Below are 20484 nucleotides of genomic sequence, written 5' to 3'. Positions count from 1 at the left end.
GAGAGAAAGAAAAGGACAGAAAGTCACGGAGAAAGAGAAACAGAGAAAGAAGGACAAAAAGGAAAGAGAGGGAGGTTGGTGGGTTTTTGTGAGGGGGAACTCAAGCAGTGGTGTCAGTGAGACACAGAACCCAACGAGGCGCCGAGAGCTTTGATTCGGACTCAGAGAAGGCTACAACTGTGGCCTTTCAGCCTGTCGAAGACAACTGGGAGACAGGGTTAGTTGCCTGTGTCAGCGTGTGTGTGCATGTGTGCTCGAGAAACTCGTTATTTCATGTCAACACCTACAGTATCATTAGAGGCAAAAGACATCTCATCCGTGGATCTCCCTCCTCCTTTTCCGTCTCTCGCCTCCGATTTCCCCTCAGCGCCGGCCGGCCCCTTACCTGTCTGATTGACCTGTTCTGAGACACCTTTCCTCCTCCCGTCTCCCGACACTCTCCTTTTTACGCCTCAATCTCTTCCTCGGTTTCTCAATTTCCATCCCCACTACCTTCTCCTCCCCTTTCCTTCCTCATCTTCTCCCTCCTTCTCTCTTTCTTCTTTCTACATTCCTTCCTCTCTCGCATTCCTCACACGCCCCCCCCCCCCCCCCCCCCCCCCCCCTACCGTCTTTTCCACCTCCTCTCCCTCACTTCACTCTCTGCTTTCCCTGTCTCCTCCTCCTGCCCTCCTCCCTCATCATTCTCTGGCCCTCCAGGGAGGAGGCCTGGAACATCTCTTTATCCTCCAGGGGCCAATTTGACTGTCCTACCTTCAACGACAGCACTGGGAGCTCCAGCTCTCTCTTTCTGTGTGTGTGTGTGTGTGTGTATTATCCATGTCCCCTGCTGACTGCTATTGCAGAACATTGCTTCTGACTTGCACAAACAAGGATCCTTGTCACACCACTTCGAAGTCAACTTATTTCTCACCCAATCAACGTCACTGATTTGGGTTGTACCTCTGTACATGTCAAAATGCAGATAATTACAGGGTGTATGTGTATGTGTGTGGATGTACGTGGATGTGTGAGCAGGTGTTGGTGTGTGTGTGCAATCAGTGTGTGTGTACGTCTGTGTGTACAAATGTGTGTGTGTTTGTGTATGTGCATGCATACAAGTAATGTCAAGCTCACATTGACGACTCTGTCCCTCTGATCCTCCCCCAGCCTCAGGCTGTGGGCAGAGTGGCAGACGTGAAGAGGAGGCAATGCAGGAATTGGTTCCAGAGTGAAGTTATATTCATTTTTGTGTGTGTGTGTGTGTGTGTGAGAGAGAGAGAGAGAGAGAGGGAGAGAGAGAGGGAGAGAGAGAGAGAGAGAGAGAGAGAGTAGGTTCCAGAGTGTAGTTCTATTAATTTGTGTGTGTGTGTGTGTGTGTGTAGGTTCCAGAGTGTAGTTCTAATCAGTGCTGCTTCTGAAGAGGTCATGTGGAGGATGAAGCTCTTCAGTGTGTCCTGCTGGGATCACTCTGGAGACAGCACCAGAGCCTGACACACAGCCTGCTGCACTCTCTGCACCAGGACCTTCAGTCACACACACACACACACACACACACACACACACACACACAGAGACACACACACAGACACACAAAATTCACATGCGTGCACTTACACACGGAGACAAACACACATATCGTACACACTCACCCACACACATACAGTACACACAAACACACACAAAGCAAAACACTCACACATACATACACATGCATGCACATACACACACACAGAGGCACTTACTGTAAACAATACCCCTGTGAAGACATTAATGCACACTCTCACACTACACACACATGCAAATGCAATCAGTCTCACACACACACACACACAATATCACACGCACTGGCAGTCACACAAACAAACACACAGTCACGCATGGAGACATGCATCTGCACATGCAACCCCGCGCACACACACAAACACTGCTACACACACAACCAAACACACACACGGAACATGTGAGCCTGATATCTTACCTGTCAGGGGCAGGTGTGGTCCCAACAGACCCAATCAGTTTTAATTAACCCCTTGTGATGGAGTGTGGGTGGGGGAGGGATGTGTGAGAAGAAAAGAGGGACGAGAGAAGGAAAGAGAGAGAATGAGAGGAAGATAACTCTAAAGACAGGAAGCGAGAGAAAGGAATAATGAGAGAAATAAGAAGCAAAGTTCATTATAACGGGGAGGTGAGTCTCACAAGCGCACATACTGAAGGAACTATATTTTAGACGTCAACATCACGCTCAGGAAATATGACCTAAGCCCCTAGTTCTGTGTGTGTGTGTGCCCGTGTGTGCATGCGTGTGTGTGTGGGTGTCCATTCTGATGTTGATGAGGCAGTGGTGAGCCGAGGTGAGGGTTGACACCTGATGTTTGGCACCTGTCTTGTCCACGCAGGTCACTCTCACACACACACACGCACACCCACACACACACAGGGACCTCATATGCATAATTGATCAGCAGGTGATTATAACTAAGGCTGGGCAGATAGTGTTCCCCTCCTCATTCTGCCTGACGTAACCAGGGGTGCCTTCCTGACAATGAGCTGAGATCACAGACAGGAACTGTATCTGAGCCTTCCTGGAAACCCTTCAGCCTCAGTCTGGCCCGCTGGTTACGAACCTGCTGCTCCTTCCCGGGTTTGCTGCCTCCACACGCGTCGACGTTCGTGTCCGTGGAGCGGCTGCACTGCCGTTTCTGTGTGAATGCGCGTGTTTGCGTGTATGTTTGTGTGCGTGTGCATGTGTGTCTGTCTGTGTGTGTGTGTTTGTTTGTGTGTTTGTCTGTGCGTGAGGTGCACCATCGCCCTCCTGGTGGGCCATGCAGCCAGATGCCAGCCTTCACAAAGCAAAGCCCGGCTAATCAAATGAGAGCTCTCAGGAGCGTGGAGGCTGCGAGGAGAATGGAGGAGGAGGGGAGGGGGGTCTAGTGGTTTCAAGAGGCTCACAACATTTGGTGTAGGTGGATGCACAAGCACACACACTCTGTGTCTTGTTCCCCCTCTTTTTCTCTCCATCTGCACACGTCTATTTCTTTGTTCTTTTCTTTCTATCTCTCTCCATACCTCCCTCCTTTTCTGACGTCTCGCCCCCTCTCCATCCCTCACTCTCAGACTGCCTGGTTCAGTCATTTTATACAACCCGTTCTTGCTGTGCCTTGGTGACAAACACACCCAGCAGACCGTGGCTACCTGTTGCTGGTGACAGAACTGGAGACTTGACGCAACACTTTACGACCCTTTCCGTTCCTTGTCTTCTCCCTGGCAAACGGTTTCAGACCATCTCAGTGTTGTCCAACAGCTGTCAGTACTGACACACAGTGATGACAAGAGCAGATGTCTTTGATAGGCTATAACCGTATCAGGCCGTATGGGATGAAGATAATGCATTAACGATTACTCTGGTTCCTCGTGTCAGCCTGTGCAGCTTTTATTATTGAAGTATGGGTGCTATACCTACAGTCCTATGTACAACTCTTGGTTTCTAAGTGTAGGATCAAAAAGAAACAAAGAAACAAAGGTTGAAAAAAGAGAAAGCGCAGTTTTCTTTGAAGGGACTCAGTAAATACCCAGTAGGCTTCTGTAGAGAGAGAACCGAAGAACGGGTGGGCCCTGACTTGTCTCTTGGCACTGGGATCTGGGGTAGTGGAGTGTGTGAAAAAGTGCGTGTGAATGTGTGTGTATGTGTGTGTATGAGTTTGTGTGTGTGGCAGAGCTCCAGACCTGGGGGTCTCTGGCTCTCATCGTGCCCCGACACGCTGCCCTCTGGCTGGCATCTTTCATCCCTCGCCTCTCTTCTCCTTTAGTCCCTGGCCTCTCTTCTACAGTCCCCAGCCTCTATTCTCCTCCAGTCCACAACCTCTCTTTTCTTCCAGGCACCCCCAGCCCGCCCTCCCTCATGGCTCCAGTATCTCTCTCCCAGCCATCGACACCCTCCCTGCCAGCCTGGTCTGGTTCTGGGACCACAGAGACCACAGAGAACATGTTGGAATGCCTTTCACTGGTCTGAGGGGCAATGATGCCAACACAACAAGTTCAAGCTGATGCAGACCCACACGCACGATAGAGGACCAACAGAATCCCTTACATAGACTCAGCCACCAGCTGGAAGCTGGCTGATTGATGGTGGCCTGAGGAACGCTTGTATACAGTTAACCTGGCGCTCTTTGTTTGTTTGTTTCTTTCTTTCTTTCTTTCTTTCTCAGTTTCTCAGTTTCTCAGTTTCTCTCTTTCTCTCTTTCTCTCTTTCTCTCTTTCTCTCTTTCTTTGTGGTTCTCTTTCTGTCTCTCTCCCTCTCTCTTTCTCTCTCGGTCTCTCTCTGTCCATCTCTCCTTTTTCTCTCTCATGACAGGTAATGGCCTTGTTTCAAACACACACTCTTCCCTCTTGTCCCCGCAGCTGCTTGGTAATGGCCGTCCCTGAGAGCTGCTGGACGGCAAATGACAGAGACGGCCAGAGCCCTCATTTTGTGCCGAGGTCAGCGGTTCACCGTGGGCCAATCATGAGATCCATGACTGAGATGTGACATGGGCCAGTCTCCCTCAGTTGGTGTCATCAGGACGTACTCGTGCTCCAGTACAAGGAGGTGAACAGGTCTCAGGTCAACATGGCAGTCGGCCCACTCAGGAGCAGAGAAGGCCTGATTGATATGCATTGGTGTCTACATGTACATCTGGCACTTCTGCTGTGACTCCGCCTCAGGAGCCCTCAGACTGCCTGCAATGTTCAATCTTCTCTCCATCAATCTGAGGACGGACGCCAAGGAGTTCTCAGAAAGCCTTCTGGTGAGAAATGTCAGAAATGTCCCCATGCATAGGGGCAAATATAAAAAGAGAGAGGAGAGAGGAGAGAGGAGAGAGGAGAGAGGAGAGAGGAGAGAGGAGAGAGGAGAGAGGTAAGGGGAGAGTGGAGAAGGGAGAGAGAAGAAAAAGCAGAGTTTGGTCTGCAGCCCAGTCAGACCTTGCCTCTGAATGGAACCTCTTTAGCCTCTATACATCTCCCTAATTACCTCTCCAGCCCTGTGTGTGTGCGGGTCTGTGTGTGTGTGTGTGCCACCTCTTGTGCCGCCTCTATTACCAGGCCCTGTCGGGAATAAATTAAATTAGCACATCTAAACAAAAACAAAATATTGAGTCTTTGTGTGTGAGAGTGTGTGTGTGTGTGTGTGTGTGTGTGCGTGCGTGCGTGTGCATGTAAGGGAAGAGGTGGTAGGTATGGTCAAATTTGAAGGGTTTGGTTCTTGGTAATCAAGTCACATATCTAGAATGATTACTGGAAAACAGACCTTAACAAAAACACCACTAAGCAACAAGACAGCCCATTACAGGCACACTCACACACACACACAAACACGCACACAATGGCTGATTCTTTGTCTGCAAATATCAAGGAAAGGAATTGGGTCTGCCTTGCTGTCAGCAGTGACGACTGAATAAGCTGATCCTTGACAAGCGTGTTCTGTTGTTGTCTTCACACTACATTACCCATCCTGCACCTCCCCCTGTTCTGGAGCTTCACACTTGATGTGTTCAGTTGCTGTCACACACAGGCAAGAACACACGCACACATTCTCACATTCTCCATACACAATGATAAACCATCAGTTCCTAGTCCTGTCCTTGGTGTACTGCAAAACATACGACCCCACCACGACAAGATGGCCTTGCAGCGTGTATGTGATCTGTCAGAACGGCAGTTCTCCAAAGAGGAGACGGGAGACCAGAGTGAGTCAGGCACACAACCTTTCCAGCTGCAAGGACCCCTGCTCCCATTCATAATGGAACAAGTTCCCCTAATGGAAACTACATTTGCATGTCATGCATAACCAAGAGGCTCCTGGAAAAGCTCATCGAAGGGTATATCCTCTCCAAGTCTCCCCTGACTCACTAATGAAGACCAGAGCCACCACAGTGTTTGTCAAGTCGTTACATCCTGATATGGCGAAGTGAAGAAGACAACATCAGACTTAAGACTTGGCCTTGGAAGATGTACCAGCCTGGCCTGTATCAGAACTGTAGTACAGTACCAGTCTAGCCTGTATCAGTACTGTAGTACAGTACCAGTCTGATCTCTATCAGTACTGTAGTACAGTACCAGGATGGCCTGTATCAGTGTAGTACTTAGACATCAATGTTTCCCCATAGTGAGAAAAGAGCAACTAACAGCTTGATGCTCTATCTCTTTGGTATCCTCATATACCAAGGATGACATTGTGCTGCAACCACACAAGGACGCACCTTTTGATATTCTTTTCAGGAGACTTGAAGACTGTCCTCTTTAAGAAACACCTGACTGACCCGTAGATTCCCTGCCCTGGGGTGCTGTGGCTCCCCCTTCCCCGAGCTCTGGGTTCTCCGTGTAGGGTACCCTCCGTCCTCCTGGGTACAGGTGCCCCCCTCTCTAATCTGGACCGGTCCAGAGGGTGTCAAGGAGATTATAAAACAACACCCCCTACACACACACACACACCCACGCACAAACAGACACGCACTTTACACAAGCAACAATCGGTGCTCCAGAGTGGTGCCAGGGGAGCTATAAAGCAGAGGAGTGCTTGGGCTGTGCGACAGCTCGTCTTGTTCCTGGTCGCGGCGCTGTGTTGGCGTCCTGGGCAGGCCCAGGCTGAATGGAGCAGCAGGACCCTGCGTCCATGGAGATAATGTTATCTACCCAGCCACGGGACGCCCATGTCTAAGCCTGTACACACACCGGGAGCACACACACGGGTGTACACACACACTCTCATCACAAATCAGTTGCCCCTCCTCCCTTCTAGTAAGATTTCATAATATGGATTTCGTCCGTGGAGGTTTCGATTTCTATTGGAGTTGCGGAGCCAGATGTTTTTAATTTCAGTTGCATGTCAGCTAGTTAAACACCACTACTCCATCAACAGTGATCTGTGGATAGAAACAGATCTAGATACTTATAGATATGTCTGTAGATGAATATAGATTCGATGGGTCCCTTCTAGTGAGTATGGCAGAGAGAAGCTGCCTCAGTGCACCATGGGTCCCTGCTGTTTCTAGGAATCTGAGTAATTCTACCAATCCCAAAAGATCTCCACACATGACCCTCCCACCCCAGGGAGTCAGAGCCGCTCGGATTGGATAATCCACATTTCTCCTTATTCTCTCCATTTTCAATTAAAAAGAGATTTGAAGTGGAAAAGCACATTTTCATAGGTTCAGGCCATGGGCCTGAAACACCCCTACAGCTGGGGATGGTGTCAACGCAAGTTACATTTTTATGTGATATTTGTTATTTAATTCATTTTGGGGCCTTGAAATGGGATTTTTCAGAGAAGTTGGAGTTGAAGAATAGTGTTCTGGCACACCAAATGTTGACTGGTGTTATCCATAATCTTTATTAACCGTGTGTGTCTGTGTGTGTACAATGTTTGACAACTGGTTTTAATTCCCAGGTGACCCAAGCGACAGGTGAAACACTGTGCCCCAAACATTACAGTCTCTTGTCTCTCTCTCCCCCTCTCTCTCCCCCTCTCTCTCTTCCTCTATCTCCCTTTGTCCCACCTGCTTCCTTAGCTCTGACCCAAGAACAGCCTGACCTCATATGCAAGCAAACTTGTTAAAGATATTATTCCAATATATGTTGCAACACCCTGAGAGTACAGGCAAGTCTGGGCCTGACTAGACCTAAAGATATGGAGCGTGCAAACCAAGATGCCCTATCAGGGAACAAACTCTGCCAGTAACATAAGGATCAAGGACCTTGAGCTGGTTTCGTATGACAAAGAAGAAGCAACATATAAAATGACGACATTTATTGCATCAGGGAATGATTGCATTTTTTAAACAACTGAAAAAGTATAAATCTCCCATCCATTTTGTCATTTCGCCCCCAAAAGAAAGTACTCTTTATTAATGTTATCCCTTACTTCTCCACTGTTCATATTTTAGATATTTCATGAAAGATATGAATGCAAAAATCATACATAAAAGTAATCAGTATAAATGAAAGGTCCATCACCCAGTGACAAGAGTGCAGACACACATACAGCAGTCCTCTGGATCATTGTATCATAGTATCTCTATATGGTCATCTCTCTCAACTGCAAAATCCTGATCAACTTCATTTACAAATGCAAGTTTGGCAGATTCATCCAACGGGTTTCCAGCTGAAAGCTAACTATTTAGGAGGCAATATACTTTTTAAACAGAAACATAAACAGGTTTTGTTATTGCTGTCCAATAATGGCATACAGATATAGTACACAGAAATTCTTAATTATGTGGTACAGTGATAGTGGCGTACAAGGTCAGTGTGTGCTGTAGAAAATTTCAAGATTGTTTTTTCATATTTTGTCCATCAAAGTGCATATTTTGTTTGATGACTGACTGGAAGGCATTTCAGATCAGCTTCAGTCTATCCCAATCTCTCTGCTTAGCAATATGACTACAGACAAACACCCATCTCAAACCCATAAATTCTAGGTTGTATATACTGTATTATGATGATTAATTAAAACATATATATGGATATCTCATCATCACTAGTCTCTGATTATGATTCAACACTATAAATTTTACTTTGAGATCCTAATTCATGAATAAAACATTCTCGATCCTCCAAATCAGATGAAAACAGAAAGAAAACAGTTTATAATCTGTAAGAGTGTGTATGATGCTAACGTAGCAAAGTAGTCTTCAGCAGATACGTAGGTATGTCCCAGCAGGTCAAAACAGTGGTTGATTCTATACAGTGTGCCATGACAAAAAGGGTACTTTGTTTTCAATGACACTCTGAATGTGGAGCCAAATCAAACATCTCTGCGACCCCACCATCCATTGAGCCTTCAAGTCTTCTGCTCCAGACAGACCAGAGCTGCAGGCCCACCAATGGCATCCTCTGAGTTCATAAACTCAATGACCTCAATGACCCCTATATACTGTGAAAATATTTCAGCGAAACCCATATATGTAAAAAATGCATATTAGTCAAAACAATACATGTAGCAAAAACAACAATGTTCTTGAGACATCTAATGGGAAACCCACAGACTTGGAAAACCCTACATATGAGATGGTTGTTGTGTTAGTTAGAGAGGGGTAGTCATCTTTCTGGAGGCCTGGTACATTCTGGAGGTCACATGTAGACCTGACCTCTCTCCCAGGGCTGCAGCTCAGAGAAGAAGCCATCCGAGAGGGTGAAGCCCTGCTCCAGACCCAGAGGAATCACCTGCAGTTCCTCTTTGATCTCCCAGGGATGCACCTCTTCCACCACCTCCTGCTGCTCTAAGAACAGTGTGGGCTCCTCAAACTGGTGGAGGGGATGGAGCTGTGCCTGAAACAGCAGATCCTGGTGCTGCTGTTGGAGCTGTATGTCCCCCATCATGGTACATCCCATAGCACTGTTCAGTTCTATGTAGCCATAGGAGAGATGGTTCTGGTGCTGGGCCTGCTCCTGGATGGGGGGCTCGCCCTCTCCACACCACCTGGCCTGCCCAGCAGGGTGCCTCCCCTGCAGACTCAGGTCCAGCTCACAGCCCAGGGAGCTCAGCGCTGTGTTGATGTCCAGGTCCTCGAAGGTACTGCAGCTCCCGCTCAGGACGTCGTCGAACACGGACGCAAGGTCAAAATCCCCCCTCAGGATGTCGGCCCCGTTAGCCTCCGTCGCTAGCAGGGGGGACTTGGGCATCCGCACCAGCTTGCTGTTGTGTTTGGGAGAGAGGTGTTTGCGTTTGCTGCCCACCCCAACCCCGTGGTAGACCTCTGTGTCTGAGAGGAGGCCATTTTGGCTCTGGCCCTGGGAGCCAGTGTGGTACGCCTGGCCCTGCGGCCCTTTGTTCTGTCTGTGGCTGCTGCCGCCGCCGCTGTAGTGGTTGGTGGACATCCTTCTGCGTTTGAAGATGCCGTTGACAAACATGTGGGCGTACTGAGGGTCGATCTGCCAAAAGCCCCCCTTCCCCGGCTCGTCCTTCTGCCGTGGAACCTTCATGAAGCATTTGTTGAGGGAGAGGTTGTGACGGATCGAGTTCTAAGGAAAGGATCATGTTAAGGAACGTGTTAAACCCGTGTTGGATAGGTTGTATGTTTGAGACAATCTGCTGTATGCGTGCGCACGTGTCTGTGTGTGGTCATCGGTTGGTGCATGAGTGTGTGTGTGAGAGGGAGCCAGAGAGAAAGGACAGAATGAGAGAAATAAAGGCATGTAAAGGGGAGGAGGGGGTATTGTTGTTGTTTGTATAGGAAAGCAAATGTACCTAATGAGGCTTTCAAGTAACAGCGCTCAGTGCATTTCAAACATGATCAGCTGGGCTCGGCTGCCAGCTCTCTCAGGGATCCTCATTAACACTGACACACACACACACACACACACACACACACACACACACACACACACACACACACACACACACACACACACACACACACACACACACACACACACACAAACCATTTTCTCTCCCTCCCCCTACCTAGAACACTTGTCATCAAACCAATGAGACAAGCCACTAGAACACCAGGATGTTCAACATTTCAGAGAGAGATGAATGTTCATTCCAGCAAGAAGGCACATTAATTGCATTGTTATAAAACAATATTAATATTGCCCGCAGTCCATTCGCAAATATGTTTAATTATAACCATATTCTTGATATTGTGTATATCATCCTCCTTTCCCTTACATTCAGGGGACAGGGGGGGGGGGGAAGAAAAAGAAAGAGAGAAAGATAGAAAGAAAGACAGAATCACATAAATTATGAGATGGATGAGAGAGGTGGATATTTTACCTGCCAGCTGGGCTCTGCGTGTCTGTAGTAGCAGAAGTTTTCTGTTATCCAGTTGTAAATAGTGGACAGGGTCACTTTGGGCTGGTTACTGGCCTGCATGGCCATACATATAAGAGACGCGTAGGAGTACGGCGGCTTGACTTTCGAGTTGGTCTTGTAATCGACTTCCTCCGGGGGACTGACCTGCGCTGTGATGTGGTGGTGGTCATGCGGGAAGTGTAAAGTCTGTGAGTAATGCGCCCCACGCGAGTCCGTGGAGCTGCTACCGGAGGTAACGGGGCTACCGAGGCAGAGAGGCATCCCCGTGGCGGCAGTATCCCCGGCTGGCGGGCTGGACGGAGAGTCGGTGCCTTGGGGGTACAGGCGCTGGTGGTACAGCAAGTGCTGCTGTGAGGGGCAGCCGGAGCAGGTGGGTCGACTCTCCGGATCCGCGCTGAGGATTGAGAAGTTTTGAAGCCAGTGGAGGCTGGTGAGACTGTCGTCAAGGTGCTGAGATCCGGCCTCGTCACCCTGACCCTCCGGGTGCACCTGCAGCCATTTCTCTTTAAACATGGCGGCGATCTCCGGGCTCATCAGAACAGGCATTATGTGCGTAACGGGTTCCTCTCAAAATGTGAGAAAATATAATATCGGAGGTCCTAGATAAAAAATAAAAAATAAACAAATTCGAATGAATACAAATAAAAACAACATGTAAAAATAATTTAACCCATTCACGCAAGCAAGAGTAACATTACTTACAACAATGGCATATGTCTAAATGAACAGCAAGAACATTAACAAGACTGAACATGATGCATTAATATTTTTCTACCTCGAATTCAGTTCAGCTATATGCTCGCGAGCTGAGGAGCACCTGTTGCAGCGGTCGGTCCGTCCCTGCGCTCTAACCTATACTCTCCGGGGACCCAGGCGGAGCATCTATCCTTTCTGTAACAAGTGCAGAGTGGGAAGACTCCAAAAGTAGAATCCAAATGTAGTTCACATGAAAAAATAGATAACATCCATATTACGGAATTTAATCCAATCCGCTTGGTTTCGTCTGTGTGAAGGACAGTGTTTGAATGTTATGCGGAGGTTGAGGAATAGTCCTTGATAAAGGTGGAGAGACAGCCCACGAGTCCTTTAACTGTCTTCCAGGTCTCTGATTGGCTCGGTGACTCTTCAGGCTTCACTTGTTCAAGTCACCCACACGAACGGCTCAACGGGAGACTGGGGGGGGGGGGGGGGGGGGTTACAAGGAGCTTTCAATTCTGAAGTGTATTAAGAACATGCCGCGCATACAGCAGTTCTGAGTATGTAGCCTCTGGTTTCGGAGTGGTATACTCTTTTTTTCGTCTTTTTTGTTCTACTCTGCAGTCTATTGTTCCCGGGAGGAAATAGTTGAATAGGTAGGAGTGATGTGTCGCGCGACACCGCCCCCTGAAAGCGCTGAAAATTAGCGCCACAAGTCCCGCGTGTGCAGCGTGCACTTTACACTCATCATTCAACACCTTTGTCAACATTGAGTGGTAACCTGTTATTTGCCATATCACATATCTAGTAAGCACATGTCAAAGGGTATGTGGGTGGTAGACTGCAGTAGGACATGGAATTTTTCACTTTCAGAACATTCAGTCAAACTATCCTGTAGACTAACAGGCCTTTGAATAAACCTACAATTATTAGTTCAATGGAAAAAAACAATGTTATTCGGTTTGTCAAGTACATTCCACTTGACAATAGCAATACAGTTCACCTGTAGAAAAGTACCCTGGCCTACATAATCCTACTGTGCACTGCCACTCTGTGGAAACACGGTGTATTGCAGTTTAAAAGCAACAGTGCAGAACACCTGCTTGGTACAACTCCAGCCCAGAACCAGATGTTGAGGACCAAGAACATCTACAGTCTAAAGTCAGCCTCCCTCACACCCTGAAGTGGTTATATGCCCCAGAACCCTGGCAGACCCCTGGACTGAGGTATGGTTTATAGAAGTGCTGATAGATAAAGGGCAAATATCTGATTTCATGCCAACACTCCCAAACTGATAAGAGTCTCTGTATTTGCTACTCTAATCAAACGTTCACACTGATTTGTCTTCATCCCCTCCCAAACATCTCATGGTTCTGAAATTAACCTTGAGGCCTTGTGCTGCACTGTTTCTACTGAGAGGTTTTCGCCTTCATGAACCAGAAGGTGGCGCAATTGCCCAGAGATCACCTTGTTCGCTACAGTAATGGTGAGGATAAGATTTATTCACAGCTAACTCAGCCCATATATTAAAGGTATAAAACATGTACAGGTACACATGCACTCTCTCTCTCTCTCTCTCTCTCTCTCTCTCTCTCTCTCTGTCTCACACACACACACACACACACACATAATCAAACCAAGACAGACTGTTGATGCCCTCCTACCCCCGTTACTGTGAAATGTGACATGTGTGCAAGGCACGTGAGGCAAACTGTTAAGATAAAATACATTTGATAAGCTAACGCAGCTGCTGCTCATTGTCAGTGACAGAGAGTCTTCTTGGAAAATACAACCATTCATTCAAGGGTCTGCTGGTGAAATAAGTCAATGTTTGAACAGCTGTTCTAATTGTTTTAAACTAGAACACTTTATCATGAGAACCTTAGCACAGACAGTTACACTTTCCCCCGTTCTCTGCACACATACACACACGCACGTACACACACATAAACATTACATTTTTCTTACTCATGTCCTATACAGATTGCTGCTGATAACAGGATGTTTACAGCATTCTATTTCCCAGAAGTGCATTATTAACTGGAATGAAAGCTAATTTTATACATATGTTTCCTTGCAACTGACTGGAAAAAGAGAGGGTCTCCAAAGTCTTATATCTCCCGAGGGTGCTAATAAATAAAGGACAATGGTACCCAGAGGTGTACCATCTTCTGCATGATCATTATCATCATTATCATTTGCATCACATTCCTTACTGTAATATTGCTACTATCACATTTGCCATATGTGGTATAGGGAGATATTCAGGGTCCTGCCTCAGAAAGAATCAGTGCAGTTCTGAAGGGTAATTCACCGAAATGTTACTTGAAGAATTGACTTGGTTACTGCCGATGGGGGAAATACTCCCTGCAATGGCCACACCCATCCAGGATATATTGATAAGAGTCTATCTATTCCATCTCGTTGTTTAGATACTGCTATGTTTTAGTGTTTTAATTGAACTCAGATGTATTTGTAAGATGCTTCTTAAATAAAGCTTACTTTTTGTCATAACTGTATATAATGTACATTTCTAAAATAATATGAGCTCGTTATGACCTCGCAATTACAGATGGAAGACTTATAATTACAACACAAACAAAAAAAACGGTACGTCAAATCTCGCAAAACTGTGCAAAAGCTGCGCAGACATGACGCTTGCTAATGCTACACTAAATACATCCATGAGTGTCGACGTACGTAACTGTCCCTAGTGCTACTCTGAGGAGCAATGTGCTCGTGATGGAAGATTTGTTTACCATATTTGGCAAGATGGTGACACCGCGCGCATGGGAATTGGATAGGAGCGGCCGTCATTCACAAAATACTGCCTTCTAGAACCTTACAAACAAAGCGTGTGCTCGTGGGACTTGTAGTCCAAAACAAACCATTCGCGACAGGTTGGCCTACGGATTTTAACCTGTGTATTTGAGGAGGTTGGGCGTGCGTTCTTGACAGTAAAATTGAGGCATGTAATTCAATATTTGTAGGCATTTAATTAATTAACACTATCACATTGTCTTGATTCAAAAGCAAACATGTATTAATAAGCTGAAATGGCATACAATTCCCACTGTCACGTCTTTCATTTTATTGGCTGTCTCTTCACGTCAATCAGGGCGGCGCTCCTACACTACTGCTCTTACAGTAAATATTTGTGTTTGCTCAACCGGCTGTAATGGTGGACGACTGAGGCTGAAAAGAGAGGACTAAAACCACGAAATACTGTATTTAATCGACAACACACCTTGCCGCGAGTAGGAATAAAGCTTCCGGGAAGATGGATGAACTCAAACATCAAGTTATGATTAACCAGTTTGTCCTGACGGCCGGGTGCGCGGCGGATCAGGCAAAGCAGCTTTTGCAAGCGGCACATTGGCAATTTGAGGTAGGGTCGGTGTTCGTTGTACATGGAGAGGACGAGCTTGCTGTGCCTAATGTTTATGTCTGACAGATCTGAGTTTTGACTGGCCTGCCATATTCATTAATGGGCTATGGCCGTAGTCGCAAGAAGAAGTTGCAAAACCTATTCAAACAGTTCACTCAACTTTTATGTAGGCCTATTCATGTTTTGCAAATGTATGTCAAATTATTGGACAATTTTATGTTAGATTTACAATCAGTAGTAATGGACCGGTAAGCTTATACCATGCAACTATCCAATTAGAATTGACTATAGAATAAATACTATAATCCCTCACATTACATGACAGTGGTGACCAGGCTAAATGCTATTATGCAATGAAGACGACCGCTGGCTTTGTTTTGACTAGATTTTTTCTGCACGAATGGCTTATCTGAGGTTAGATAATTTACACATGATCTGACAGTCGACCTGTCCACGTCATTGTGTTTAGCTTTAAAACATGTTTTTTTTTATGTACTCGACAACCCATACAGTGTATTATAGTTGCTAGTAGTGAACCATTTATGTGTACAATCGATGCGTATAATCTTTTGTTTGATCTCTTTCAGACTGCCCTCAGTGCCTTTTTCCAAGAAACAAATATTCCATACGGCCATCATCATCAAATGGTAAGTATACTATAGGGTGTAAACACCATGCTATAGTGGTGTCCCTCTAATGTAGTGTATCCAATTACAACAGCTTACACAAATCAACGGTGTTGTTACATTGAAGAAACGGGGGGACACACGCAACTGTAATACCTCATGAAACATATAGAGCCGTTATTATAGTGTTATACCACCAATAACAAAGCACATGTCGGCCATGTTGCGAAGTAGAGCTTCCAGAAATAAACACAAGCCAGGCATGCGGCAGCAGAAGCCACGCTCACACACAGGGGGCTCAGTACTGAGGGAGAGCGGGGAAAGAAACGTTGCATTAGCTCCTGTGGATGACCACGATTACACATTCCAGTGTAGCCTATGCCACAAGCGGAACGGCCGTTCATATTTCTAAGAGGAGAAAAAAACGCGTGTTTCCTGGAAAAGAACAACTGCCTTCAGTAACTGCTGCCGTTGCAGTATATGCCTCCTTGTAATGAAATAATACGTTATGACGGGACTTAAAGCTTAATGCTTTGGAAATCAAGTATTATAATTTAATGCAAATGGTATCTTAGGGGGAATAAGTGCAAGCAAACCGTGTTCTTGCAATACAGGCTACTGCAGAGTACAGTGCGTGGTTATTATAAAAGCTTGTTTGGGTTTTGAAAGCACCCACTCCAACCTAAGCCTTTGTTTTCAGCTATATGGCATGGTCTAGCAACAGCTGCTGGAACATCCCTAGATGGGGATTTCAGGGAAATCGTTGAGCTGAGTGAACAGAGTGTGTGTGCGTGTGTGTACGTGCATCCGAATATTGAACTGCATTCTCCCATTTCTGTCAGATGGATACAAGGCAGCGGAGGACATTTTAGGTCTGTTGTTTTGGGTAAGAGATGGTGGAGGGAGAGAGCAGAAGGGAAAGAGAGACAGGAAGGGAAAAGGATGTGTGACACAATATTTAGTTTCATGTATAAAGTGCCTCTGTATTTACAGTAGCCCACATTGATGTCAAACCACTCATGCAAGTTTAATAGCATCCCAGTGTGCTTAATGTGCAGCTTCAGCACAGAAAACACTGCAGTACTGGAAACAATACAGTATTCAAAAGTCCATTATTGTCTGTTGAGGAAGAAGTAGGTTGACTCCCCAGAACCTTACCAGCCCTGATGTGTCACCTGCACTGACTTTAATATACTGTGTCAACAATTGGCCAAGAGGGTTCTTCATCTGTCTCTACAGAGCCTTTGTGTGAACCAGCTATTGCTGCAGCGTAACCCCCCAACCCACAATCTGCTGATAAGAGGGGGAAATTCCACTTTCATTTAATATTCACTCAGTGCTAGTATCTGTAGCCCGGCAACATGAACGCGGGCATGGACGGTTTTATCAGGGGCTTTTCTCCACATGCATACACACTCTAGTCTGCATGCCAGCATGAAATGTGGATCGTTGCAGTGGATCATGGCCAAATGGGTTGAAGAGTGACTGTGTGGAGAAAGGACTGGGGTTGTGACTGCCGGGCCGGCTAGTCTGGGAGCGGGTTCAGGTCTCAGCAGGGCGGCTGCTAGTCCTCACAGCCCAGGCCCCCTGTGCCCTCAGCTCAAAGGTGATCTAATCCACTGCTGTTTGACCTAGCCAGGGAGATCTAGGAGTAATCCACTTTGCCTCAGAGTTTCCTACCACTGACACAGTTTGATGAACAGACCTGAGTCTTTTGGTACTACTCACCTCCTCTTCCCTCCTCTCACCTCTGTGCTAATAGCCTAGGTGAATATGCTTTGTGAATAGCCGTGATGGCACCTCTAGCGCAGAATCCTATTCTGTGGTCTCAGCGGCCTTCTCATTTATTGAGTTTTTACTCTCCGTCCATCCCCTATCACGATACAACGCTGCTGTCCAGAGTAGAAGGGCTTGTCTTCTATCACACCACCAGCCTAACCTTTAATCAGGTCATCCCAAATCTATATGATTGCATTCCGGCTGTGGAATTAAACCAGCACCTACTATTTCTCTGAAATCATTCCACGTCTCAAGCCAAAAATCGGATTAGAAGTGAACGGATGACAACATGTTTTACGTGACAGTTGATCCATCTGGACTTTACCAATAAATAGGTCACGGAATAGTAGTGTAGTACAGGGGGCATGACAGTGTCCCCTCCCTGGTCTTCTACTGGTGTTGTGGAAAGGGAGGCTTTAAACTGGGAGCTCTTTCATTCCCCTCTCCCGTGGGCTAGAGGCCTCACTGTTTGAAGCTCACACAACAAACGCTAATCTCTGCACAGAAACCCCATTATAAGGTCCATCCTGCATGTGTGTGTAAGAGAGGGGGGGAAGGGCCAGAGAGTCGGAGGTGTGTGGGAGGGTACGAGGCGGTGTGTGTATCTTGACTTGGACAGCAGGGCTGCGATGAATCACTTCTTTGAGTTGGTCTCTTTCCACACTGTCATGACAACAAAACACAGCCCTTCAGCAGATCACTGGCCTGTGTGTCTCCTGCCTAGCTGATGTCAGAAGAGCTGTCTGTGTGTGTGTCTGTGTGTGTGTGTGTCTGTGTGTGTGTGTGTGTGTGTGTGTGTGTGTGTGTGAGAGGCCCGTCTGTGTTCAGCCATGTTTAGATTAGGTCTCTTTGTTGTTAATGCATGGCTCTCCTGCTCTGCGGTTTCCTGCTCCTCTCCCTGCCCGTACAAACACTGTCACCCACGCACAGGAAGCTGACCCCGAACGAGCCAAAATGGACCCTTCTAAAAACTCACACAGGGGTTCTCTATATACCTCTCTCTACTTCTGCTCACCTAATTCTCTCTCTTTCTCGACCTCTTTCTCTGTCTCTCTTTCTCGACCTCTCTCTTCCTCTCTCTCTACCTCTCTCTTTGTCTCTCTCTATCTCTCTATCTCTATGTCAATCTTGCTGAATTGGATTTGAGAATCTATTGACTCAGTGGTGTGTGTGTGTGGGGGGTCACACATCAGCAGTAGAGTGAATGAATCTCCTTTTAACCACAGAGCAGGAAGCAGCATGACTTCCACTTCAGTGCACGAGAAGCATGTGACTGAACACAAACCTAAAAACCCCATCCACACTCACCCAGCCTGGGCTAGGCTTGTATGGATTTGAATGATTGCGCTGTTGTGGTTTTAGGATGGCTGATGTGATGTGATTTTGCCTTCAGGAGGGACCCGTCATAGTCGCACTGTGGTGAACCAGGCTGTTACAAAAGTAGCTTTCACTGCAGCGAACCCCTCAGTCTGTCGGCCAGCCGGCCTGCTTGTCTCCCTGCCTGTCTCCTTGCCTGTCTCCCTGCCTGTCTCCTTGCCTGTCTCCCTGCCTGTCTCCCTACCTGTCTGCCTGTCTCCCTCCCTCCCTGCCTCCCTGCCCCGTCTCTGGGTGGAGCGAAGTTGAACTGGGCACCGTAGGGCATCCATAAAGAAGAGATGAAAGACTGTTTCCTGGCACTATGAATATTAGAGGTTGGGAAAGTGGGAGCAGAGGAAAGAGGCCAGTTGTTTCTGGTAACTACAAACATGTGGTTTGTGTCTGGGTGGGGCTTTAAAAGATTGTTAGATGTCCAAACTGCTGACACACGCACACACACCGCTTTCATTTAGTCTTCTCTCACACACGTAGACTCTCCCTAGCCGGCGGTTGTCTGCCGTTCAAGGTCTCCGTTCTCTCCACACCAAGGCAGAGTGTGTCGGTCATGGACCACAGGACAACATGGCCGCCTGACTCACTGTCCGAGAGGCAGTCTCTGTCTGCTGCTCCATCTGTTCACCCCACCAGCGGCAGGACGGAGAGAGAGAGAGGGAGAGGGGAGATAGAAGGAGAGGGTACAAGGTTACACTGAGAGGAAGGCGTCAGGGGAAAGGGAACTAGAGTCGTGGTTCTTCCGAGAAACAAACTGTTGCGTCTGCCGGCGAGGTCCGGGGCCGAGCGAGTCAATGATGTTTTGACCGTGGAATGAAGTGTGTCATGTGTTTTATTGGGGATGTTTTGAAAGTGCGTGGCAGCGGGCCACGTCTCACAGGGCCTGGTCTGCCTGGTCTGTGCTCCACATGTTCTGACGGCTGCCTTCCCTGTCTCCTGCAGCACTGCTTCCCAGAACACCCAACGCAACACTCTTTGTCTGTCTGACACTCTCTCTCTCTCTCTCTCTCTCTCTCTCTCTCTCTCTCTCTCTGGCACAAACGTCACACACACACAGACCCTTTCGCTCCCTGACACACACACAAACGCACTCTCTCTCTCTCTCTCAATCTCTCTTAGGGAAAACAGTGAGCAGGAACCCATGTTCCAGGTAGGCCAGATGTGTTGTGCAGTGGTTTTATCTTGGGTTTCACGCACACACTTACTGTACACACACACACATACACAGGCATAATCTCTCACAGTTACACTGACACCATGTCTGTTCTTTCAAGACGTGTGAGTGCATGGGAGAACAGGTGTGTGTGTGTGGAGAGTCAAATGTGTGTGTGTGTGTGTGTGTGTGTGAGGGGGTGTGTGATTAATTCTGGACATGGTAGTCTGTGAATGTAAGTGTTGACAGCAGTGCATAGTCTGGAAGGTTCTGTCTAGATACAGTATGAACACCGCTGAGTGTTCAGCTCCTGTTACTCCAGCTACCTTTTGTTATTTGCACAAACAAACACTTTGTTGTCATTAGGACAATTGCACGGCCTCACTCTCCCACACGCGCTCAGGCTCAGGCATTCTCTCTCTTAATCACCATCTCTCTCACTCACACACACACACACACACACTCACTCACAGATGTGTGTAAACTGACGACGGCGGTAAACCGATGATAAATTAAAGAAATGATTTGATCATGTGTTCATCCTTTTTCCCGCTGCCTCCCGTGGCTGCCTGTTCCAGGAGAATGGGATCATGTAGGGCTTCATAGAGAGGCTGTGAATGATGCAGGGGATCCTGTTTTGAGCAGCTTGTGTGCGCCCGGGTGTGTGTCTGAGTCCAACTGCTGAGCATTAATGCTGTTG

General features: G+C 47.2%; 3 protein-coding genes across 3 annotated transcripts in view; 2 read left to right on the top strand and 1 right to left on the bottom strand.

The window, feature by feature from the left end:
* LOC136950101 (inactive rhomboid protein 1-like) overlaps window positions 1–20484 on the top strand; it is a 170782-nt gene that overhangs the window by 31840 nt on the left and 118458 nt on the right.
* On the bottom strand, window positions 9088–11320 carry foxj1b (forkhead box J1b). Its single transcript, XM_067245493.1, has 2 exons — window positions 10736–11320; window positions 9088–9978 (listed from the first exon to the last, which is right to left on the bottom strand). The coding sequence occupies exons 1-2, from the start codon at window positions 11318–11320 to the stop codon at window positions 9088–9090; spliced, it is 1476 nt and encodes a 491-aa protein (XP_067101594.1).
* ubald1a (UBA-like domain containing 1a) overlaps window positions 14675–20484 on the top strand; it is a 13412-nt gene continuing 7602 nt past the window's right edge. The window contains exons 1-2 of the mRNA XM_067245323.1: window positions 14675–14858; window positions 15446–15505. Of these exons, the coding sequence (XP_067101424.1) occupies window positions 14751–14858; window positions 15446–15505 (168 nt within the window). The 5' untranslated portion in view covers window positions 14675–14750. The remainder of the gene's footprint in view (window positions 14859–15445; window positions 15506–20484) is intronic.

Source organism: Osmerus mordax, chromosome 10 (genome assembly GCF_038355195.1).
Source record: "Osmerus mordax isolate fOsmMor3 chromosome 10, fOsmMor3.pri, whole genome shotgun sequence".
Lineage (NCBI taxonomy): Eukaryota > Metazoa > Chordata > Actinopteri > Osmeriformes > Osmeridae > Osmerus > Osmerus mordax.
The sequence above is the reverse complement of the archived record's forward strand: the minus strand, read 5'-3'. Positions and strand labels throughout refer to the sequence as shown.